This window comes from Geotrypetes seraphini, chromosome 15, assembly GCF_902459505.1.
Source record: "Geotrypetes seraphini chromosome 15, aGeoSer1.1, whole genome shotgun sequence".
Taxonomy (NCBI): domain Eukaryota; kingdom Metazoa; phylum Chordata; class Amphibia; order Gymnophiona; family Dermophiidae; genus Geotrypetes; species Geotrypetes seraphini.
In genome coordinates, this window is record NC_047098.1 from 60102483 (window position 1) to 60128704 (window position 26222).

Below are 26222 nucleotides of genomic sequence, written 5' to 3' on the forward strand. Positions count from 1 at the left end.
TTGGGCTGCCTACCTGCATTTTGAAATTCTAATCAAAAGGCAATTCTAACTAAAGAGTTCTCCCAAGCTGGTATTTCTAGTCATTTGTAAGCTACAGTTTCTTAAAGGGGGGGGAAAAACCCCTTCTGTCAAACTGTGCTATGATTTCATAGCTGGAAACATGTGTTACTCTTCCAGCTGCTTTTATCATACAGTTTCCTTATTTTTTACATGGAATGGTTTCTGAGAATAATTTATTGTATATCTTAACTGCATTTAAGAGAGGCTATGAGATATCAAGATATACGCTAGCAAAAACTTCAAGACCCAATATTTAAAAGCACTGACTGGACAGAACTGGGCTTATGACAAGAGGCTGATAAACACAGAAAACACCCCACTCCCCAAAATTCTGAAAATATCAGTTAATGTTTTGGCAATGCTACATAATGGAGGATGGAGTCAATTGCAAGCAAGTACAGTGGTACCTTGGTTTACGAGCATAATTCGTTCCAGAAGCATGCTTGTAAACCAAAATACTCGTATATCAAAGCGAGTTTCCCCATAGGAACTAAGGGAAACTTGTTGATACGTTCCCATCACCCCCACCCCCTGAGGCCAGCGGCGTTGCTCTACTTCCCCCCCCCCCCCGAGAACCGGTATTGCTCCCCCTGCTCACGAAGGCCCCTCCCCGCGTGATCCGCCATCCCCTGCCCGAGATCCGGCATCCCCCAGCACCCACCCGAACACACTGCTTATCCCCATCTGGCACCAGCACCAACGCACAGGAGAGAGCATGAACTCGAAGGCCTTGAGCATGCGCAGATGCTCAAGGCCCAGCAAACAAGAAGACACAGATCTTCGGACACTGGCATGTCCTGTGCGTTGGTGCCGGTGCCAGATGGGGGGGTAAGTAGTGTGTTCGGGTGGGTGCTGGGGGATGTCAGATCGCGGCAGGGGGGGGGGAGGCGACGTGAGCGGGAGGATGCCAGATCTCAGGGGGGAGGGTGCCGGATCACGGGGGGTGCCGCTCGCAAATCAAGGCAAGCTCGGTTTCCGAGGCGCCGATTTTGCAAATGTTTTGCCCGTCTTGCAAAACACTCGCAAACCAGTGCACTCGTAAACCGAGGTACCACTGTATAGGGAAATTGAGCAGGTCAATATTTAAACTCTCTGGTCAGCGATATTTTAAAATGCTAGTTGTGATGTTTAAATAGAATCTGGATAGTTGTGATATTCTGTTTCCCTATCTGGCTAACTTAGGAGAGAAAAAGGCAGTGTTAAGTTATCCAGGTAGCAGACCTAATCACTTCAATCTAGAGAAGGCACTGAATATTATCTGGATAGCCACAACAGTCAGTCTGCTAGCCACATAGGGCTCCTTTTACTAAGGTGCACTAGTAGTTTTAGCGCACGCTACAATCCCGCACACGCTAAATGCCTCCATAGAGCTTACGTGGTTAGCGCAAGCTAATCTTTAGCATGCGCTAAAAACATCAGCATACCTTAGTAAAAGGAGCCCATAGTGTCATAGTTTATAAAAAAAATTTGATGGAACGCCTCTCCTGGGGTACAAAGCGTTGACTTAGTGACTTAGGACAGCCTCAACGGTGGACCAGATATTGTAATAGCACTAAATTTCTGGATTTTATTTCAAATGATCAGTTTTGCATTTTATGACTGACCCTAAATGGAGCAATCCAATTGGCTAATAGTGATCACATGAACATGTGTGCTACCAAGTAAAATAGCACTCCCTCTGTTTTATTACTAAAACTAGACAGGAAAAAATATGAGGTTTATTAAATTTCTTGGAGGAACTGAAGTTATTCAGCACCAATTCACAACTGTCCTATTTTCTGTTTCTACTGTCTGCAGGGACAAATTCCTACGCCAACAGAATTTGCAATCATTTCTACTTTGTGAAATAATTCAGTGTGCAAATGGCCTTATCGAGGGATCTCTGCGCTAAATAGAGTATGCTGAGTTTGCTAGAAATTGAAGAACTAAGAATATTACATATTTAAGATTAAACTTAGGGCTCAATTTATTTACAGAGTCATCTCAAAGTTGGGGGCCGTCAGACCTGTTTAATCCAGAAGTGATGTACCCATCGGTGCTTGTTTTTAATCCAGACAAAAATGTTATTTACAGCTCAACCTGATAAACCCAAGGCTGACAAGCAGATGACCAGTGTTTGATTTCCATCTCTCAATGAAAGTTTATGATGACAAACTCTAGTCAGATAAATCCTACTGGGTGCTCTCTAAGCTTCAGAAAATTCCTCACCAATATATTAAAGGGTAGAAGGAGAAAGTAAAAAAGCATAATGGAACAATTCAAGATAGTTCCAAGAGGTGAAACGGAAATCTGAGAGGAAAAGGCTTTAAAAAAATAATGAAAAAGTTTCTCAACTTATACAATTTTACCACGTCATACTGTAGGACAAATCTACAATTGAACTGCACCATTGTATAAAGTAAAAAGACCCCCTTTTATGTCATAAAACTTCAACTCTAAGAATATATAAATCAGTAGCTCAAAATAGTTCATTACACTGAATCAGCATCCTGAAATATCCTTGATTTTATTTTTTCTCTGAAATCGAGTATCCTTAGGGTCAAAGCCTCTCTCCTTGGCTCCAAATAAAGCCCACCGTGGTGTTTTTGCCATGTAATCTGATGCTTTAAACGTCTTACAACCTCCACTGTCTTCATACATGCGGATAAGCTCCTGGAAATGATCGTAATCAATCCAAGTCCACCACTCTCCATCGATCTTGAACTGGAACAAAAGGGACACAATCTAATGTCATTACATCCATGGGTTAGAATGGAAAGAACAGAAAATGGAATAAAATGCAACCTTCGAAACAGACTAGAAAAATCATTATGTCACACTACATCTAAGGAAATAGTCAATGTTCCCTCTAAGCTGCATGGCTGTGCACATTTTAGCAGGAGGCCTTGCAGCTATTCAGCCCCATAGCGTGGCCAGAGAAGTCGAGACCCGCACCCCTCCGGTATCATTCGCCCATCTTTCCTGAAGCAGCAGCAAACTGAAACAAACTGGCTGTGACTTCCCATACATATCCGCAGCTGCCAGCCTGCCTTCTCCTATATCAGTTCTTCTTCCGGGGCAAAGCCGGCAGCTGCGGATATGTATGGCAAGGTCCAACTGCCAGTTTGTTTGTTTGCCGTTGCTACTTCAGGAAAGCAGCAGTGGGGATACTAGAGGGGAAATGTTGGTGGATGTGGGGTGGGGGAAAGAGAAAGGGCAGGCGCTGGTGGCTGTAGGTTAGGTAGGAGAGGGGGCAAAAACTGGTGGTAAAGGGTTGGGGGAGATAGGGGGTAGACACTTGTGGAAGTGGAGTGGGAGGAGAGAAAGGGGGCAGAAGCTGGTGGAAATGGTTTGGGTTGGGGAGAGAGAGATGGTGGGGTTGGGGAGAGAGAGATGGTGGGGGTGGGGTACAGAGCAGGGAGAAATGCTGGAAGGAAGGTGAGGGGGAGAGAGGGTGCAGACATATGAAAGGAGAGAGGTACAAAAAAAGATGGAAATATTGATGGAAGGAGAGAGGGGATGCTGGATGGAAAGGGGAGGGGGAGTAAGCTGTATAGAAGGGGGAGATTGAAGACTAGATGGAAGAGGGGAAGGAGATGATAAAAGGGGGAAGTGAAAGGGGAGAGGGGGCAGATTGTAAGAAAGCAGGAAGAGACAAAGGAGGGAGATACTTATTGAAGAGGAGAGAGAGTGTGGAGATGATGGATGGAAAGGGAGAGAAATGAGCAGATGTTGGGGGGGGAGAGATAGAAAGGAAGGAGATGATGATAGAAGGGGAAAGAAAGGGCAGATATAGGGGTAAACACAGTACAGAAAGGGTAGAGTTATTGAAAGACTGGGAATGAGGAGAGCCAGGGTGAGGGAAAGAGATGAAAAGCTGCCGGTAGACCATAAAAAAGAGGGAACTTAAAGACTAGATAGTAAGAATGAGTTAAATCTGAACATAGAGGTAAAAAAAAATAAATTGAAAATAAGCCGAAAGGAAAAGGAGGAGAGAAAAGTCCTGGAAAGAAACATGATGGAGGAAAGAAGACACCAGAGAAGTGAATGGCCAGAACATAAAGACTTTTTAGCTCCTTATTCTTTAGCAGTTCTATCATTTTGAAGTTGGAAGGAAAATGGAAAGGGGATGGAACTTGATATACTGTACTGCATTTCTGTGGTTACAATCAAAGCAAGTTACATATTATATTTATTTTGTACCTAGGGCAATGGGGGGGAGGGTTAAATGACTTGCCCAGAGTCGCAAGAACTGCGGTGGGAATCATACCCAGTTCCACAGGTTCTCAGTTTGCTGCACTAACCACTAGGCGTATGTAGCAAGTATGTTGCATATCTCAGTAAAATAAATTTAATGCAGTTTGAACTGTACTTTTTAGACAACCGATTATGTAAAATATACATATGAAGACTTTTACATGATACTGTTTTAAACTACCCTTAATGGTCTATTTATTGCAGAAGCTATGTTATGTTCCAATCAGAAGAGTCAGAAAACCATCTATAATGCTTCTCAGTGAGTAGCAAATGGATCTTATATTGTACACTTCTGCCAGAGTGCATATTTTGAAATAATAAAAACAAGGACCCATGAGCATTTCCAAAACCTCAGCTCTAATAAAAAAAACAAAGAACACCAAACCTTCATTGTACCACATAGGAGAAGAAAAAAAGGTAAAGACAGCTATAATGAGATAAGGATGTCACTACTGAACTTACTTAATTGATGTAACCCAACATGTGACTGCATCAGGGGTCCATAATGACCTGTATAATCTATTAGAACATTGTTGATTGTTCAGAAAGATATATAGTACCAAGAATAGCTAGCTACAAGTCTTTCCAATCTACCACGATAGAATAATAAATTTGATGAAACAACAAAACAAAAAAAATCACAACTGGCAATGGTCTGTCAAGTTTTCTGTTGGGTCACATCAATAAAATGATTCCAACAGTGTGGATGCTGTGACTTCTTTATCTTCTTCTGGCCATCTCTGCCTTTTCTTCTCCAAAGCGCATTGGGCAGCTTCACTATATTTGGTTGGTTTTTCTTTTGTAACTCAAGGCAGTTTACAGTCAGGTACAGTGGATATTTTCCTGTCCTCAGAGGACTCATAATCTAAGTCTCCATCCAAGGCAATGGAGAATTAAGTGACTTTATTCCCCAAGGTTGCAAGGAGGCACAGTGGAATTTGAACCAGGTTTCCCTGGCTCTTAGCCCACTGTTATAACTGTTATAATAGTAACATATTTTAAACTACACCACAAAATGCCAATGTCCCACTAAGACTGATCAGGAAAAAAACATTATTAGGATACCATAAATAAATTAGTAAGAGCTAACTCTCTTAATAACTATTTGTAATGTGCCAGTAGACTAGATGGTCCATTTGGCCTTTATCTGCCTTCATGTTTCTATGTGTGTGGTGTCCCAGCAATGTGATTCTCTGATCAGGTATATTTTAAGATGAAGAGCAATCATCACAAATATCAATGGGGTTTCTCCCATCCCATTCTGCTTTTGTACACAGAAATGCTTTTCAGCATGTTCTTCTTTACAAAGGATGAGATTCCCTTTGCATTTCGATAACCTAAAATAACAGTACCTTAAATAACCATATTGCAAATTATATAACCAAGCCGTGTTATACAATATTATATCCTCAAATAAGAAAGCTTGACAAGACTGGTGTGACAAAATCCCCATCCGACTGTTCTTCCACAACCAATATTTGTTATTTCATTATAGATAATGTTAATGAAACATTGCTTTCAAAAGCCAATATCTGCATGCAAAATGATCCAGGAAGCTTGCTGATTTTTAATACTGTCTCCTTCCAAAAATGGAGCCTATTTTATCAGTATGCCATAGTCGGAGGCTCCTCATCATTTGTCACTGTATTAGCCCACCAAATTACTTTTCTTATCTAAATAGCTCTGTGTGAAGGCTTGAACTCTCCTGTCAGGCTCTGAAGCCCATCTCCACTGATGACAGCAAACCTATAGCACGGCTGCCCAAACTAACACTGCTGGACTTTTTTACCAGCAATCAAAAAGGCCAACTGATTCCAGATAAGTTCACAACGATGAGATGTTCCCTCCAAGTTCTCATAGGCCATGTGTGCAAAATTTTTTATAAGTCGAGTTCAAATTTGTACACAGTGTGCTAAGAATACCTTAATAAGTATACTGTGTGTGTCTGTTTGGTAACTTGCCTTATCAAGGATTTCTAGTTAAGATATAAAGGACAAAGGAAGCCATATTCATATTGTGGCCCTTTACATGGAAAAGGTTGCAAAGTTCATAACTGGTACAAATTTTCTCTCTTTCCTACAACTAAAGCTACTAGATATACACAGCACTGTACACATTATATACAGTTACTTTCTTTGTCCCTAGTGGACTCACAATTGGAGAATGACATGGGGCCATATATTTTTTCCCATCCCTGCAAATTAGTTTTCTGAACCCTGCCCCATTCATGCAAACTCCATCCTCATCTATACAAGCCTCAAATACTTTAAAATCATAAGTGTTTGAGGCTTCTGCAGTTAAGGCAGAGCATATAGGAATGGGGCAGGAATGGGGAAATTGAGTTCCTGAGGGGATGGTGAAAAATGCCATGTCATTCTCTATTCATAATCTCATGGAAACTGTTTTAGTATTACACCATATTGGTCCATCATCTGCATCTGTGATCGCAGTGATGGGGGAGACCAAACTGGCGGAGGGCTAGTCTTATACATTAAAGAGGGCCTTGAATTGAATAGACTAAAAATTCTGTAAGTCACAAACCCCTGTGGATAGAAATCCCATGTGTGAAGAGGAAAAGGATAGTGATAGGAACATACTAATGTCCACCTGGTCAGGATGAATAGACAGATGCAGAAATGTTATCAGAAATTAGAGAAGCTAACAAGCCGGGTAGCACAATAATAATGGGTGATGATTTCAATTACTTATATATTAAAAAAAAGAGAGGAGGATATACAAATACTGAAAATCATCCACATAAAATCTGGACCATAATGAACATATAACGTCAAATAAAAGTGGAGAAAAAGATCTCAGTCTAACAAGAGCTTCATACCACAACCATCCTGTAACATGGTAGGCTCACAGTCTATCACTGGTCAAGAAAATACTCAATAACAAAGTACAAAAAAAATTGCTAATGTTACCACACTGCCAAAAATGCAGCTTAAAGAACGGTCAGGCTCTGTTCAAAAAATGTATATTAAAAGATCACTATCTTATTAAAAAATTATTTTTAAGATTCACTCACTTATCTTCTGCAGAAAATTCACCATAAGCACCAACTTTCCAAATCTTGGCATGGGTTCTCTGTTTTACAGGAAGACTATAGCCAACTCCAACTGTGCAAACAGCTTCCATAATAAAGGTGCAACTCACTGACATCATTAACCGTGACTCTAAACTGGACGACGTTCTGGGGGAAGAGCAAGCTATTCAGGAAGGACGGACTCCACCTCAGCAGAGACGGAAAGAGGCTACTTGCAAACAAAATCAAGAGAGAAGTTGAGAAGTTTTTAAACTAGGAAGAAGGGGAAAGCCAACAGTCGACTGAGACAGAGTGTCGATGATTCAAGAACCGGTATACCCGAAGGATATCATGCAGGAAGATGGAGGGGAAGACTCACCAGACTGACCGAAAGGGACACAAGAGGGAAGGACATGCAAGAAGGGGAACAGGCTGCAAAGTCGAGTGTATGTACACGAATGCAAGGAGCCTTAGAAATAAGATGGGTGAATGAGAAGCTGTGGCACAAAAGAATAACGTTGACATCATCAGCATCACAGAAACATGGTGGATTGATGAAAATGTCTGGGACATGGTGCTACCGGGATACAAACTATACCGCAGAGACAGAGAGACTCAAAAAGGAGGAGGCATTGCCATACATGTCAAAGTGGGAATTGAATCTACTGGAGAGAACATGCCACAACGGACGGATAAGTTAATAATAATAATAAATAATAACTTTATTCTTCTATACCGCCATAATCGTGCGACTTCTAGGCAGTTCACATTGAAGCGAGCTGTACAATCAGCGAGTTACAATATGCAGACAGTCAGTGAAATTACAGAATGCAGAATCTTAAAATGTAGCGAATTACAAAATACAGTTTGTTAAGAATTTCAGAGGGGACATGTTAGAAATAATAGAATTGGATTTAGTGTTTGGTGTAATTACTGTTTAGGTGATATATCTGTCGAATAAGGCAGTTTTTATGACTTTTCTAAAAGCGTCGTAGATAAGTCTAGTTCCATTAATGTAGTTGTCTAGCCAGTGTTGTTGTTAGTCTCTATGGGTCAAAATTCTGGGAACAAATGGACCGGAAACGAGGAGAGGCATCTACTACCGACCCCCAGGCCAGTCCAAAGAAATTGATGGAGAAATGAGGGATGAGATTAATCGCAACTGCAAGGGAGGCAACGCAGTTATCATGGGCGACTTCAACTATCCAGGGATAAAATGGAACCTGGGCACCTCCGGCTGTACTAGAGAGACCAAGTTCCTGGAAACTGTAGGCGATTGCTTCCTGGAACAACTTGTCAAGGAAAACACGAGAGGAAATGCAACTCTGGACTTAATTCAATATGGAGATGAACTGGATTATCCAATGGATGGGAATTATAGGCACTGGAGAAGAGCTTGGCATATGAGAGGCAAATTGAACAAAGGAGGGATGCAAAGACCAATGACGAGGTTTCAGTGTCACACTCAACAGAAGTGATTTTGTCATCAAGGAAATTGACATAACTAGAAGAACAAGTTTTAGCCAAGGGCTTGTGTTTTATTCCTATCAATAGACACAATACTTTTTTATTTCAATTGTAATTGGAGACATTTATGAGGAAATTACAACTGAGAATGTTTTTTCAAGATGCTCAGATGACAGGAACAGACAGATCTGTTGCCTCCATATGGTCTCCTCCAGGAATTCATTCTGACTATACACTCATTCTGCACCAGGACTAGCTTACCATACAGCTTAACTAAATCAGTTCCTTATACCTTTTTAACTGTATAACCAATTTGCCTTGAGTTTAGCCTGTACCACCCTTGTTGTCCCCATCTAATATCTGCATTTGACCCTTCAGCTATAGGATAAGCTGTATTATAGAAAAACATTAGCATCATATCTGTAATTTGAAAGTTCTGATTTGTGCTAATTCGATATTTCATAAGTATTATATCTCTCTTTTAATATATCTCTCATTTGAATTTCAGTGCTGTTAATAAATATATTTTTTAACTGTTTCATAATAGTCCTATTTAATAAGTTTCAATATACTAATTTTGACTTTACCTCATTTGTTGTATTTTTGTTTATATTTGGCCTTTTTTTACTACTGTTAACAAAACTATAAGTTTTATGCTGAATTATACCTGCTGTACACTGCCTTGGGTGAATCTCTCCCTAATAAATAATAAACTGAATCCTATATTACATACTCTGAAAGCTTTGATTTAAAGACATGTTGAGCATTTTGAAGCACCTCCACATTGAAGATTTTATAATTTAGGAAAGGATGAGAAAGTGCTGTTGCAATCTTTGCTGACTGATGTGTCTATTGTCGTACATAGAGCGGATAAAGGGGGAGCGGTGGTACTACAGAATACTAATGATTATACGTCTGAGGCTTATCATCAACTTTCTAACGGTCAGGTTTATAGAGTGTTAGATGCGGAAGGGCTAATTTTCAAAAAACACAGACGTCCAAAAGATGGCATAAACCGGCACTTGGACGTCTTACTTGTCAAAACATCCAAGCAGGCATTTTCAAAACTGACTTTTTAGATGTCTTTCTGGGCATTTTATCTCTAGTGCATCTAAATCTTAAGGGGCTTTGTTAGAGGCATGTTTTGGGTGGGCTTAGGGCAGGCTTAGAACTTGGGACACTTTATAGCGATAATGAAACATTTTTTAAAAATGTCCAGGGCACAATTTGGATATTTTGGGCTAGACCTGTTTTAAAAATGAATAAGGGCAAAAAGGTACCCAAACTGATCAGATGGCCACTGGAGGGATGAAAATATGGCTTCTACACATTCCCCCAGTGGTCACTGACCCCCCTTCCATCCCCAAATATTTGCATGAAACAGTACATATCTGTCTCTATGACAGCTGCAGATACTATGGCCAGTCCTAGTAGAACTACAAGCAGGTCTCTGGAGTAGCCTGGTAGGTAGTGAAGTGAATTGCAGAGAAGGGGACTTAGGCCCATATGCCATCCTAACTAATACACTTGTGGTGAAAGTGTGAGTCCAACAAAAACCCAGTGTACTGCTATGTAGGTGATTCCTGCAGGTATAAGGGCTATTGGTGTAATAGATATGTGGGTATAATAAGTTTTGAGGGAGTTTTGGAGGGCTTGCCATATAATGTATGGGGGTTAAGGTGAGATGTGTACCTGGCACCCTTAATGTGAAGTTCACAGCAGTGCCTGGTGCCCCACTGCTCTGCTGGCCCCTCCTACATGCAAATGGCTTGTTTTTGGACTTTTTTTTTTTTCAATAAAGGCAAAAATAATTAGACACCTAGCTGGACAAAACATCTAGCTGGGACATTTTTGGAAAAAAAAAAGACATCTTGTGAGTTCAAAAATGGACATTTTCCCCACCAATTTTAGGAGTGAATTAGTTATAAATTTCAGCTAAGTTAAATTTAAATCTAAGGGCACGCTAAAAATTAAAAAATTAAATAAATAAATAAATCGGACTGATGAAGAATTTAAGGTTCAGCAGAAAAATTGCTGGAACCGCATACTTCTGACAGTCCAAAGAAACTCAATTCTAAATAGGATTGACATGCAAATGTGGTTTTTATTTATAAAGAATATTTCCTGACATATCCTTGCAACCTCCATTCATTTCCTCTAGTTTTACTGTCCCTACATCTCTGAAAGAGGTTGTTTGAATATTAATATCTTTCAAATACTTAAAGGTCTGCATCTTTTCACTCTTTTTTTTTTTGTTTGTTTTGCGTATACATATTCATGCATCTAATGGCACAAACCCTGTACCATTTCTGTCGCCTGCCTCTGAAATGCCTCAAGTTTTTTTACATCCTTGTAGAGATACAGCCTCTAAAACTGGACATAGTACTCCAAGTGGGGTCTCACCAATGACTTGTACAGGGGCATTAACACCTCTTCTGCAGGTTACACCTTTCTCTAAAAAGCCTCTTCACATTGTTTCACCGCCTTGAGATCTTCAGATACCATCACCTCAAGGTCTCTCTCCTGATCCATGCAACTCAGACTCTCACCCCTTAACACATACATTGAAACCTTCTGCTCAGTGTGCAGTGGCTGCTAAGGAAGCAAATAGAATGTAAGGAGTTATTAGGAAAGGAATGGAAAACAAAATTGAGATTATTATAATACCTTTGTATTGCTCCGTGCTGCAACCACGCCTTGAATACTATGTTTAATTCTGGTAACGACAACGCAAAAAAGATATAGCAGAATTAGAAAAGGTACAGAGAAGGCCAATGAAAATGATAAAGGAGATGCTATGACTTCCCTATGAGGAAAAGTTAGAGGCAAGGGCTCCTCAGCTTGGAGAAGAGATGACTGAGGGGAGATTTGACAGAGATCTATAAAATACCGAGTGAAATGGAATGAGTACACATGAATCACTTGTTCACTCGTTCCAAAAATACAAGGACTAGGGAGTAGGGAGCACACTATGAAGCTACTAAGTAAGAAATTTAAAACAAATAGGAGAAAATAGTTCTTCACTCAAGGTGTAATTAAACTCAGGAATTTATTGTAGTTAGCTTAGCAGGGTTTAAAACAAGGTTTATATAGTTTCCAAGTTTATTGTAAATTTGATTGAACGCTTATCAAAATACTAAGCATTTTATAACAATAAAATAGGGGTAAAAACAGAATTAAAAACTACTATATTAAACAGACAAAATATACTCAGACAAATAAAACACAAAGTAAATGTCATAAGAAGAATAGTGGGGAGAACTACAATAAATACAGGAAATAGAACGTATATGGGGAAAACCCAAATGGACTACCGGTATATGGTTCAATAAAGAAAGAATAGTAACATAGTTAGCCGAAGGCATCAATAAATAGGATGCTTTTTAAAGCGCCTTTAAATTTGTCTAAGTTTTGCTCTGCCCGAAGATAAGTTGGTAATTTATTACAGAGTGTGGGGCAGGAACTGAAAATATTGTTGTTCTACGGGTATTTATTATTTTTAAAGAAGGAACCCAAAGTAGATGTTGCCCAAAGGATCTTAAGGTTCTATTAGATTCATAAACTCTAAGATTTTTATCGAGGAATGCCGGTTCTTTAGTTTTGAGGGTTTTGAATATTAAAACGGCAATCTTATAGGTTAACCTGTATTGGACTGGAAGCCAGTGGGATTTTTTTTTTTAGAAGAGGGGTAACGTGTTCGTATTTTCCAGAGTTTGTAATCACTTTGATGGTAGTATTTTGTATTAACTGTAGGCGCCTAAGGTCTTTCTGACAGATTCCCTGATAAAAGGAGTTACAATAATCTATTTTCGAGATGATAAGTGAATGAATTAAAATATTAATTGATGATGGTTCCAGGTTTTTTGCCAACAATCTGATCATTCTAAGTCTGTAAAAGCAGCTTCTTACCACAGTACCTATTTGTGAACGAAAGTTGAGTTGATTGTCTATAATTACACCTAAAATTTTAACCATGTCGACAGATTTGATTGGAATGTTATTAATACATATTAGAGATGTAATTTGAATATTATTTGTAATTTGAAGAGACTATTGGTTTTAGAAATACTAAGATATAACATATTTGTTTTTAACCAATCATTAATGCGATTAAGTTTCAAATTTATAGCAGAGAGGTCATTGCTATTAGATGAATCAACGGGATGTATGATTTGGAAGTCATCTGTTTACGCATATGCTGTAAAATCAATCGATTGACACAATGTTAATAAAGGGGCCATATAGATCTTGAACAACAATGGAGAAAGAATGGAGCCTTGAGGAATTCCAGAGTTATTTGGGTAGGTGTTTGAAGAGGTGTTATTAAAAATAACTGTGGAAGAACGATCAGTGAAGTAGGAATGAAACCAATCCAGGACTTGCTTGGCAATGCTGATTGAGGTTAGTCTTTTGAGCAGAAGATGATGATCAATGGTATTGAATGCGGCTGCAAGATCTAGTGAGATCAGGATAACAGATTTATGTTGGTCTAGGAAATATTGTATAGAGGTTGTTAAGCCTAACAAAGAATGCTCGTAAGAATGGTGCTGACGAAATCCTGTTTTGATTTGGGTGGAGAATTTTAGTTTTATAGATGAAATCAGGTAATTGATTAAATACAATTTTTTCTGTTAATTTAGCTAAAAATGGTAAATTTGCAATAGGTCTATAATTGGATCATTCTGTATTGCTCCCTTTCTGATTTTTTTAAGATCGGCAAGATAGTAAAATGTTTCCAAATATTAGGTAGAGTTGATGTTTGCAAACTGCTACATATGAATTTCTGAATATATGGACCAAATATAGAAAATAATTTTTTTAAGAATAAATGGAGGAATACTCTCAGATTTACCTCCTTTAGAGTTGAGAGATTGGATTGTATGTTGAACATCTTTAAGAGAAGATAGAGTAAAGCGCGCACAAGTAGAGCGAAAAGAAGTGATTCTTCTTCTTGACATACAGGAGTATTTTGCTGTAAAAGATCATTTCAGATGTTATTGATTTTTTCTTGGAAATGCATAAGCCATTATTAAGATGGTCTTGGGAAAAACCACTGCTTATTTCTAGGATAAGCAGCATAAAATCCACTTTACCACATAGACGATCTAGGTTTGACCCCCAAATCTACTTTCTGTTTCTTGGACCAGCTATGTTTTGTTGTAGAGATAATGTTTACAGCTCTTTAAAAGATGGGAGTCTGAGCTATTGTATAACAGCACCATCTATTGGACAGATTCAGGGTAAGCACTGCTGAGTTCCAGGAGTTGCTGAAATTTATGGCCCCTGTCCCACATTGCTTCCTGCAACAGTTGGACCAGACAAGAGAGAAGATAAAAATGGAGAAGTAGCCTAGGTGAATGTGAATAAATCCACTGCTCCAGCATAAAAAAGTTTTTTTGTTTCTGCTCTGACTTTACATTTTCAGGAATAAAATTTCTTGACTCAGAATACTTATTGGATTTTTGTGCCTAGTAGAGTTGGTATGCAGCAGTCTCCACCAACTCCAGGACTAATTCTTGGTTCTCATTCTATGCTATAGTATCTGTAGGGAATATGTATTATTAACAACTGTTTGTTATGAGCTTGGAAGTGGCTCTTTTAGCATTATTATTCTCTATGTTACAATATTGCTCTTTTTTTGTTGCTATATACAATAATATTAGAAAATCAATCCATTTGTAGCCCATGATTTGGCAGATACAATATTTCCGCTTTGATGATTTTCACGTCTTTTGTTCCCATCTCTCAATATATTTCTATATATAACTATCTCTGTTATTTATCCCTGTAGTTATACATTTTTTAAAAAGGATTAAAATCTCTCCCCAACCACTATCATAACATTTTGTGCTATGCGCCTCCAAAACTCCTTTGTACAAAAGACCATTAATACTATCACACGTGTGTACATGTGAGATCTGTGTTTGTTAACATTGCTTTTAATATTAATAAATCAGTTTGTGATCATTTTAATAATGAAAGTGATATTGAGATAATTGAGTAGCAAGATGACCCACAGTAAATGATAGTAAACAAAAACTCCTATGGCTTAATGTTATGTACTTCCAAAACCAATTAAAGTGGCATGAATAAGTTGGCAATCATTACTACATAACAAATACGTTATAACAATAGATGCTAATATAATGTGTAGTGTTAGCGAGGGTTCCTAGTGTAGGTTCACCAAAACTGAACCGCTCATTGAAAGGGCCACAACCCAGATGGGTACAGTTAGTGAGAACATCCCACAACCTCTTGCATTGCGATTGCCATAAATCCCAAATATAAAGATGATGAAAATCAATTTATATCAAAACCACTGGTCAACGTCGAAAATGCCTTCAAACACACCCAACTTTAAGGGCTCCTTTTACTAAGGTACGCTAGCTGTTTTAGCGCACGCTACAATGCCGTGCGCGCTAAATGCTAACGCCTCCATAGAGCTTGCGTTAGTATTTTTCATTTAGCGCGTGGTTAGCACGTGCTAATCTTGCGCGCACGCTAAAAACGCTAGCGCACCTTAGTAAAAGAAGCCCTCAGATCATAAGGAGCGGAAAGGAGAATACGGAATGATAACTCAATCTAGGAATAACGGTGTGTTGACTTGTAGAACTTTAAATGGAATGAGTGCCTGTGGTGGTTGATAGGAAGCCAATGTGCGTACTTTAATAATGGTGTTACATGGTCAAATTTTTTTTTTTTTGCCTGTAATGATTTTTATTGCAGTATTTTGTATCAGTTGTAGTCTTCTTATTTCTTTTTACGCGATTCCTTTATACAATGAATTACAAGAATCCAATTTTGAAATGATCAATGAATGAATTAAAATGTTTAGTGAGGGAGCATCCAAAATGTTAGCTAAAGATTGAATCTTTAGCAGCCTATGGAAACAACTTTTAACGACAGAATTCATTTGATCGTGATAATTTAGTTTATTATCTATGATGACTCCAAGAATTCTTATTTTATTGACAGACTTGTTCAGAGGGATAGCTGACTAAATTGAACAACTCCTTTTACAGAATCCTTAATTAGATTTTATGTAAATTGCTTAAATGTTACTCATCTCTACTCTCTGGTTGTCTTTCTCCAAGAAGCATGCTTAAGAGCATCTTAAAAATTAAACATTTAACATTTCAATGACATTTGAATTTCTGCCCAATACCTAAAAGCTTTTCAGTAGAAAAATGCTTACATCAGCAACTATTTTAAATTATAGTGCAGAAGCCATGTTAATGTCATAATATTTCATCTTGCTCATTATGAAAATGTCTTTAAAACACTATATTACATAGTTACATGCATTTAATGAAAAATCATCAGGCACAATTAAAAATATGAATTAATAACCATTAACATTTGAATATTACCCTAATTTTAAACTTATGTATAATTATATTTATTGATTTTCAAATCAAACAACCAAGAAAAAACTTGTACAGAAAGCAAGATTAGCAATTATGTACCGTATTTTCACGTAGATAACGCACATCCGTGTAAAACGCGCACACGGGCAAAGCGCACGGGAAACCTAAATATATGTAAAAAAAATTTTGTATACTGCGCATGCTGCCCGACTCTCCCGTCGCCGCCCGACTCTTCTTTTGCCCGCCCCGACTCTCCTCTCCCCCCTGAAGTCCTGTCCCCACCCTGAGAAGCCTGATGCCCCCCCCGATGTCCGATTCACCCCCCCCCCGCAGGACCATTTGCACCCCCACCCCGAAGGACCGCTCGCACGCACCCGCACCCCCACCCCGAAGGACCGCTCCACGAACTCCCACCCGCACCCCCACCCTGAAGGACCGCTCGCACCCCCACAGCCTCCCATCCCGACCCCCCCCCCATCATGTAGAAGCTCCTACCAGTGTTCTGCTGCTTCCTCTTGGCGGTCCCGACTCCCGACACGATCGGGCAAGAGGGAGCTCAAGCCCTCTTGCCCCAGCCAACCGCGGCACCCCCAACACGATCAGGGCAAGAGGGAGCTCAAGCCCTCTTGTCCCCCCGACTCCCCGACACGATCGGGGCAAAAGGGAGCCCAAGCCCTCTTGCCCCGCCGAGAATTTATATCTGGTGTCCAGTGTTCCCTCTAAGCGGGCGGGTGTTGTGAGCAAACTTTTTTCACCGTGAGCCAAAAAATATCGGGCGCCAGCAAGTTATGAGCCAACTCGCCCGATTCTCCTCTCGCCGCCCTGCCATCTGCCGTACGCCTCTTCCGATCGTTGCGCTGTGACGAGAAACGTGTGCGCTGCGATGTAATATTTTGTGCGCCAGCGCACGCCAGCGCAGCTTAGCGGGAACACTGGTTCAAATGGTTTTTATTTATTTCCCCAAATTTATTTTTGTTATACGCATTGAAAATATTTGATATTGCGTTTTAAATCAAAATCTCAATAAACTTGAAAACGAGTGCCCGTGAGATTGTGGGAGGGTTAAATACTCAAAACTTAGAAGTTTTTGCTACGCCAGCTTTCTGGTATCTTTACATACAGTGGCGTACCTAGCATTATGTAACATCCGGGGCCCATCATTTTTTGGCACCCCCCCCCCATCTGTAAGAAAAACATGATTTTTAGTAACAAACCACACGTCACACATGAGTACCTAGGAAAAGGCAGCATCTTACATATTGCAGTGAGCAGTACATCAATACACCCATTGTAAAACTAAACAAGCCAGACCAGCACAGATCAATCCTACACCGTCAATCCTAACAGAAAACCATGTCTTTCGAACACACAGAACACAGAAAACACCTTCGCCTAGTAAGGAATATGTAATCACAAACTAACCCCTCCCTCTTTTACAAAACTGTAGTGTGGATTTTAGCTACGGAGGTAACAGCTCTGATGCTCATAAAATTCTGAGCATCAGAGCTGCTACCACCAAGGCTGGTGCTAAAAACGCTTCACAGTTTTGTAAAAGGGGGGATAAAATAAAAATACATAGACAAAGGTTAAATTGAACCAGCAAGAAGCTGGACTCTGCATACAATGCTTCACAGAAACAGTGACACATGTCTCCTAAAGCAATAAATAAATAGAAATTTTTTTCTACCTTTGTCTTCTGTGGTTTCTCCTTTCCTCATCTTCTTGTAACTCTCTTCCTTCCATCCACTGTCCTGCCGTCTCTCTTCCCCTATATGGCATCTTACTCTCCTTATATGCCCCTTCCAGAAACTGTATGCCTCCCCCTTCCATCTCTCCTTTCACCCCATTGGTCTGGCATCTCTCTCCTCGCCTTCCCTCTCCCACACCTCTCCTCATAGTCTGGTATATCCCTTCCCTGATTCTCTGGCATCTCTCTCCTTTCCTTTTCTTCCATCTTTCGCTCCCCCTCCATGCTCTCACATCTCCCCCTTCCTTTTCCCTTAGACTGGCATACCTTCCTCCTACGCTCCAAGCCCTGGCATCTCCTTTAATTCCCTCCCTCATCTTCCTTCTCCCTCCACCTGGGTACCGCAACACTCTTCCCTGCAGCTCTGCACTTCCCCACAATTGCCATGCTTCGGTTCCTCTTCTTCCTTCCTTCCTCCCCCCCCCCCCGCGGGACCCTGCGGCACCATCAACTCTTACTCCCTCTAATGTCGGCCCTGCAGCTCCAGACTTCCTCGCACCTTCTCCCCTCCCCCTTTGGATCGCTATTATTTTAAATGTTATAGCCGCGGAGCTGTATCCATCAGTGGAGATGTCTAACCTCGGCCTGCCCCGGAACTCTTACTGCAGCAGCCGCCCGTCTAGGCAGGAAACAGGAAGTCACTGTTGCAGTAAGAGTTCCGGGGCAGGCCGAGGTTAGACATCTCCACTGATGGATACAGCTCCGCGGCTATAACATTTAAAATAATAGCGATCCAAAGGGGGAGGGGAGAAGGTGCGAGGAAGTCTGGAGCTGCAAGGCCGACATTAGAGGGAGTAAGAGTTGATGGTGCCGCAGGGTCCCGCGGGGGGGGGGGGGGAGGAAGGAAGGAAGAAGAGGAACCGAAGCATGGCAATTGTGGGGAAGTGCAATCCCCCCAATGCGTATCCCTTACCTTACCGACGCGTGTGTGCGCTGTGAAGAGAAACTTTGCGCTGCGATGTAATATTTTGTGCGCGAGCGCAGGCCAACGCAGCTTAGCGGGAACACTGCTGGTGTCTATATTTTACTATGGCCCTCTTTTACTAAACCACAATAGCGGTTTTTAGTGCAGGGAGCCTATGAGCATCGAGAGCAGCGCAGGGCATTCAGCACAGCTCCCTGTGCTAAAAACCGTTATCGCAGTTTAGTAAAAAGGGAGGGGGTATATTTGTCTATTTTTGTATAGTTGTTACTGAAGTGACATTGTATAAAGTCATCTGTCTTGACCTCTTTGAAAACCCGCGGAATATAAATGATGATTTTCTCTGCGTACAGTGTGCTTTGTGTTTCTTAAAAATTTTATTGTTGGTAGATCATTTTGACTTGGCCACGAAGGTAAGTGAGGGAGAGAGGGAGGGGAGCTGCTGAAAGACATCTAGTAATCCTTGCAGGCTTGACTGTGCAGGGAATTAGTTTTGTAAAATCATGTTTTGTTATGTGACTAGAATTATTTAGACTTTAATTTCTATGAACGAATAGAATGAAAATGATATAAAAGTGCTTGCTTGTTTTTATGTGTGTGCGCTGAAGGGAAGTGGAGAGAGAGTGGACTGAACATAAGAATCGCCTCTGCTGAGACAGACCACAGGTCCATCATGCCCAGCAGTCCGCTCCCGCGGCGGCCCCCCAGGTCAATGACCTGTAAGTGATCTAATGCTCCAAGCATTTTGTACTGTATAGTAATCCTCTAATTGTACCCTTCAATCCCCTTTTCCTTCAGGAACTCTTCCAATCCCATTTTGAAACCCAAAATCGTACTCTGCTCTACCACCTCTTCTGGAAGCGAATTCCAGGTGTCCATCACCCTCTGAGTGAAGAAGAACTTCCTAGCATTTGTTCTGAATCTGTCTCCCTTCAATTTTTTTGAGTGCCCTCTAGTTTTTGTTGCCCCCGCCAGTCTGAAGAATCTGTCCCTCTCTACCTTTTCTATACCCATCATAATCTTGTAAGTCTCCGCTTTTCCAGGAAAAAGAGCCCCAGCTTCTCCAGCCTCTCAGCATAAGGAAGGTTCTCCATGCCCTTTATCATTTTTGTTGCTCTTCTCTGGACCCTCTCGAGTGTCGCCATATCCTTTTTAAGGTACGGTGACCAGTATTGAACGCAGTACTCCAGATGCGGTCGCACCATTACCCTATATAGCGGGAGGATAACTTCCTTGGTTCTGGTAGTGATACCTTTTTTAATAATGCCCAACATTCTGTTCACCTTTTTTGAGGCCGCTGTGCATTGTGCCGCTGGTTTCATTGTTTTATCCACCAAAACCCCCAAGTCCTTTTCTAGGTTGCCTTCCCCCAATATCATCCCCCCCATTGTGTAGTTGTACATCGGGTTTCCTTTCCCTATGTGCATGACTTTACATTTCTCTACATTGAAGCTCATCTGCCATTTATTTGCCCACTCACTCAGTTTGTTCAGGTCCCTTTGGAGTTCTTTACATTCCTCAACAGATCTAACCGTACCGAAAAGTTTTGTGTCATCCGCAAATTTTATAACTTCGCACTTCGTCCCTGTTTCCAGATCATTAATAAATATATTGAACAGCAGTGGTCCCAGCATTGACCCTTGCGGGACGCCACTCGTGACTCCTTTCCATTCAGAATAGTGTCCCTTTACTCCTACCCTCTGTTTCCTGTCCGCCAGCAAGTTTCTGATCCATCTGTGTATGTCCCCTTCCACCCTGTGGTTCCACAGTTTCCTTAGTAGGCGCTCGTGGGGTACCTTGTCGAAGGTTTTCTGGAAGTCCAGGTACACTATGTCTATGGGGTCACCTCTGTCCAATTGTTCGCTTATTCCCCTCAAAAAAGTGCAGTAGGTTCATTTGGCATGATCTTCCATTACAGAAACCATGCTGGCTTGCTCTCATCAGCTTATTTCTTTCTATATGCTCATTGATACTGTCCTTGATCAATGATTCGGCCATCTTCCCCGGAACTGAGGTTAAGCTGACCGGTCTATAGTTCCCTGGGTCGCCTCTGGATCCTTTCTTGAAGATAGGTGTAATATTCGCTATCCTCCAGTCTTCCGGGATTACCCCTGTTTTTAAGGATAGGTTGCAAATCTGCTGTAGTAACTCCGCTATTTCGTCTCTAAGCTCCTTTAGTATTCTCGGGTGGATTCCGTCTGGACCCGGAGATTTGTCAGTTTTTAATCTATCTGTTTGAGTACGTCTTCGAGGCTTACCTCCATGCACGATAATTTTTCCTCTTGATCCTCCCTTGAAGAATTTTTTACGGTTCTGGCACGTTGGATGTGTCCTCTTTTGTGAAGACTGACGAAGAAGAACGTAATTAGTCTGTCTGCCACCTCCTTTTCCTCCAATACCATTCCCATCCTGTCTCCCTCATCCAGGAGTCCCACCTCCTCCCTCACCGGTTGTTTTCCTTTCACATATCGAAAGAATGGTTTAAAATTCCGCGCCTCCTTGCAAGTCTCTCTTCATACTCTTTCTTTGCTGTTCTGACCACGCGGTGACATTCTTTTTGATGCTTCCTGTGCTCTTTCCAATTCCAATTTTCCTCGGTTTTATCCTTTTTCCACGTCCTGAAAGATTTTTTCTTGTCTCCTATCACCTTCTTAACCTCATTGGTTAACCATGCTGGGTCTTTTGCTCGATTCTTTCTGCACCCTTTTCTAAGTCTGGGTATATACTGGTTTTGCGCTTCGTTTACCGTGTCCTTGAATAAGGTCCAGGCTTGCTCCACCATCTGTGCCTTTCTGGAACTGTCCCTGAGTTTTCTCTTTACCATTTGTCTCATGGCATCATAGTTCCTGTCTCATGGCTGAAGGGAAATGGGGAAGAGAGAGTAGGGAGAAGACGCTGATTTATAAATTGACAATTGTACAGGATATTGTTTCTTTTTATACTTTAATATAATAAGTTCAGTATAAAACTATTCGAGGCTTGTGTGGATGGAATCAGGTGGTTTGCGGGGATGGGGACCGAGCTCGCGGGGACAGAGACAAATTTTTTCCCTGTGTCATTCTCTAGACTCTTCCATGAATCGATTTCGACTACGTGTGGGCGAGTGGGGTGTCAGTTGGGTTGACGTAGCCGTCGTAGCGCAAGCGGGCATGGGGTATGTCTCTCAAAAAAATCTTAATCGTTGTACTGCTGATTTTGGCTCTTTTGACTGGGTTTGCCTACCACTGACATAGGCGATAGGACCCCATGCCTCCCTGCAATTTAATTGTTTGTTAGGATCAGTATGATTTAGTTCATCAGTCAATCTCTGAAAACTTTTAGAGAATTCCATATAGTTCTGAGCTCTAGGAGATTGATCTGGTGTTGCCTCTCCTGAGCAGACCACTGATCCTGGGTGTGAAGCTATGCTAACTGCTATCACATTCTCGTAAGAATTTGCAGGAGCTAGTCAGGAAGCTGCTCAGCGCCGAGCAGCAGCACCAAAGCGTGCTCCTGCCTGGTGCCGCTCAGTGGCTGACAAAACCAGAACTCACTGCAGCCACCGACTGACTATGTTAGCAGTGGGGCAGGAGCGTGGAAAGTTCACTCCTGCCCGCTGCACCTCTGGATCACCAGGGATTGGCAGAGCAGGTACGATGGACAGGGCATGGAGGGGGGCAGAGCCTGGCGGCAGCCTACAATCAGTCTGAAAGGGGGACACTGGCCCAAATATAAACTGGGACCCCCATTTTTTGGCCTAAAAATCCTGGTTTATATTCGAGTATATATGGTAACTTCATTGAGTGTCCCCTAGTCTTCGTAATTTTTTAAACAGATCTACACCACTCAGAATTTTGTAGACATTAATTATATCCCCTCTCAGCAATCTCTCTTCCAAGCTGAAGAACAGTAACCTCTTTAGACTTTCTTCATATGAGAGAAGTTCCACCCAGTTTATCATCAATTTCTCTTCTTTGAGCCTTTTCTAATTCTATCTCTTTTTTGAGATACACTGACCAGAACTGAATATAATACCCAAGGTGAGGTCGCACCATGGAGCAATAAAGGGCATTATAATAGTTTTGGTCTGATTTACCATCCCTTTCCTAAAAATTTCTAGCGTCTTGTTTGCTTTTTGGGCTGCGCCACACAATAGATTTCAGCACATTGTTTACAATAACACTGAGATTTTTTTTCTTGGGTGCCAACTCTTAAGGTGGACCCTAGTTCAGACTGAATCAAGTGCCTACTTAGACATATGCCTTTAGTGGCAAAAATGAAAAGAATTTAAAAAGAAAGAATGGAGCATAGACAATTTGGTACAATTTTGTTTGATTCTGAAGACTATTTTTGAAAGGCAGTATAGCAAATATTATGATCAATGAACATAAGAAATGAATAATCAACAATAAAATTCAGAATGTACTTTCCTTGACCTGAAACAATTAAAGAGAACTTGTTCTTCTTTATGCCATAGCTTAAGGGGGCAACAGGAGAGAAAGGAAGTGTTAAGAAATAAGAATTTCAGAGAAGAGTTGGGTATTCTGACTAGCAATGGTTATAAATGATCCTGACTGGGCTATATACACCGTTTATTCCATAATAAACGTGCTACCGTTTATTCCATAATAACAATAAGTAGGAACACTTATAATGTATAATGTGTATCTTTAAACAAGGGGAAAAAAGACCTCAAAATACCCCTAGAATGTGATCAATGAGTCACAACTTTTTCGGGGTGGGTATCATCACTGACCACTCTCAGGCGACCCTAGAGGGGATGAATGCTGGCATCTCCTAACCCTCAGTAAGCTCAACCGTGTAGCCAGTAGTGACCAGCAGAGCTTGGAGAGACCAGAGAGTCCAGGAGGGACCAGAGTGTTCCAACTTGACTGGCAATGACCGGTAGGAAGCATTGCAACGGGTAGAGATGGGAAGTGACTAACAGTGATCCGAATGATCAGATGGAATCAAGCACAGCATTCACTTGGCAGGCGACAAATCGCAGGACGAGTCCAAGGTGCGGTAACCATCCACCAAAGTAATATTTTTTTTCTACTCCTGACTACAGTTCAGCAGTTGTAAGTTAGCCGTAAGAAGATTCTGCATTGTATGGGAGCCATCTATGACTCCGGACAAGTTGCTCCATTATTGCCAAGTCCATCTGTTTTCCTACTATATGCCTTGCTCTCTCAATCTGCCATCATAAGGCAATAAAATTCTTAAATTCATGCTCTAAATACAATATGTTTGACTAAAAAAATTGTGAAAAACGTTTACTTATTTCTAACATTAGAGAGTCACCAAAGCCTAGTAATCTTGGAGGAGCCTCATAACTGTTTCAATGAGAAAGGAGATAGGCAAAACCAAATCATTTTAATGAGCTAACAACTATCAATTAAGAAAGGGAATTGTAATTATAGTAGCCATGTTATCAATGATCATAATTATGCCTTTCCTTGAGACTCACGGATATGTCAGTTTCAAATTAAAATCTAAATTTGAATTAATGTTCACTTGAGGAAATAAGTAGAATCCATAGCTAGCAATACCAAGGATGACCCTTTCAAAATACTATAATGTTACAAAGCACTCTATCAATAATGGCATCTAACTGGGTGAATTTTCCAACTGAATTATTTTGTGCACTCGAGCAATTGAAACAATAAACTACCTTTCTCGTGGAGATAAAGCTCTAAAAATTATGATTAGTCTAATTAGTTAATAGATATCACAAGAAATCTTTCTAATGGTAAAAGGACACTGCAGAGGGTGAAATAGAGCATCTTAAGTTTGCCTTATTGTCCTCTTCTCTTTGCTACATGAGTCAATGTTGTTCATATTACCAAAAGTGTTTTAAGAAATAGCTATTTCTTTGTTTGATTAAATACCTCTCTGCAACTGTGGCCTCCAGCCTCTCTCTATAACAGCTCTACAGGCAAAACACATTTGCCATAGAAACTAATCACACACCTGGACTGGAAGGCAGCATTGTACTGCATTTTTCCATCTGTTACCGCTAAATCCAACACAGGAAAAAAGATTAATTGGACACAAACAGGACAGAAAAAAAACAGCAGTCTACAGTAGGATGTAAAATATTAACCATCTAAATGGCAAGTCATCTTGCCGTTTGGAAATTTAAATGCTAATACTTACTGGCAAGAACCTGACATCTACTCAGGATGACCTATGGCTAACTTCTGGACTTATCTCTCCAAGTCAGGGCAGGCTGGACTGCTATTGGTCCACTCAAGGAGCAGGGAGTGTGTAGCTACAGGTTGTGCTTATTTACATGGATAACTGTTTTAAGTTTTAGTAGTTTATATGGCTAACATTTTAAATAATATATAAATCATTGGAACTACAAGATAAAAAATAGTTAAGTTATAGTATTCTGCAAATTAATTATTGTAATGCATTATGCTGTATTTAGGAATTGGAAAAGTACATTACATGCGCTTCAAATAATTCAAAATGCTGTAGCAAGGTTTGTGGTGGGAGTTAACTGATATACTTCTATGACTCCAGTTTTAAAACAACTACATTGGCTACCAATTATGTGGAGGGTGCAATATAAAGTACTAATGATGATACATCGAAGATTATATGATCAGGTACCATGGTATTTGCAACAGGTATGGTTTCTATATAAGCCAAAAAAGAAGCTTAAGATTTGATACAACTATGCAATTGGTTGTGGATACTGTAGAGCAGTGGTTCCCAACCCCGTCCTGGAGGACCACCAGGCCAATCGGGTTTTCAGGATAGCCCTAATGAATATGCATTGAGCACATTTGCATGCCTCTCACTTCCATTATATGCAAATCTCTCTCATGCATATTAATTAGGGCTTGCCTGAAAACTCGATTGGCCTGGTGGTCCTCCAGGACAGGGTTGAGATTATATTGTAACTAGTCGCGTTGAATTTTCAATGGCAGCAGTAGGTTTATGAAATAAGTTGTGTAAGAACATTGAACAATATCGTAGACATCTTAAGACTTATCTATTTGTATAGGCTCTTCTATGTTAAATTAATTGATCAAATAAGAAATGCTACAAGATTATCGAACAAATTTTTAAACAGTGCAGTTATTTGGGAAGGTTTTCATTTTTTTTAATTAGTGTGTTTTACATGGAAAAGAGGAATGTAGATGTGAATCTCTGTTTGTGAGATAACTGGATTATGTCTATGTGCTAATAATTTATGTGTTTTATTTTGTAACCCACCTAGGAATAAACAGGATATAAATAAATATGCATGATGTAACACTTACTCTCAGACATTCACCACATACATTCCCCCCATATCTATATATCTAGCCCATTCTACCCTATCAAGATACTATGATATCTTAGGGGTAGCACAGGAGATTGTGAGGGGGAACAATGAGGTATGGTCCTAGAAGCTCCTAG

General features: G+C 40.5%; 1 protein-coding gene across 1 annotated transcript in view; it reads right to left on the minus strand.

Annotated features, from left to right (window-relative positions):
• Positions 1-880: 880 nt before the first annotated feature.
• The window catches only part of LOC117348989 (S-adenosyl-L-methionine-dependent tRNA 4-demethylwyosine synthase TYW1-like), a 170984-nt gene continuing 145642 nt past the window's right edge, over positions 881-26222 (minus strand). Inside the window, exon 16 of the mRNA XM_033921785.1 lies at positions 881-2763. Within this exon, the coding sequence (XP_033777676.1) occupies positions 2542-2763 (222 nt within the window). The 3' untranslated portion in view covers positions 881-2541. The remainder of the gene's footprint in view (positions 2764-26222) is intronic.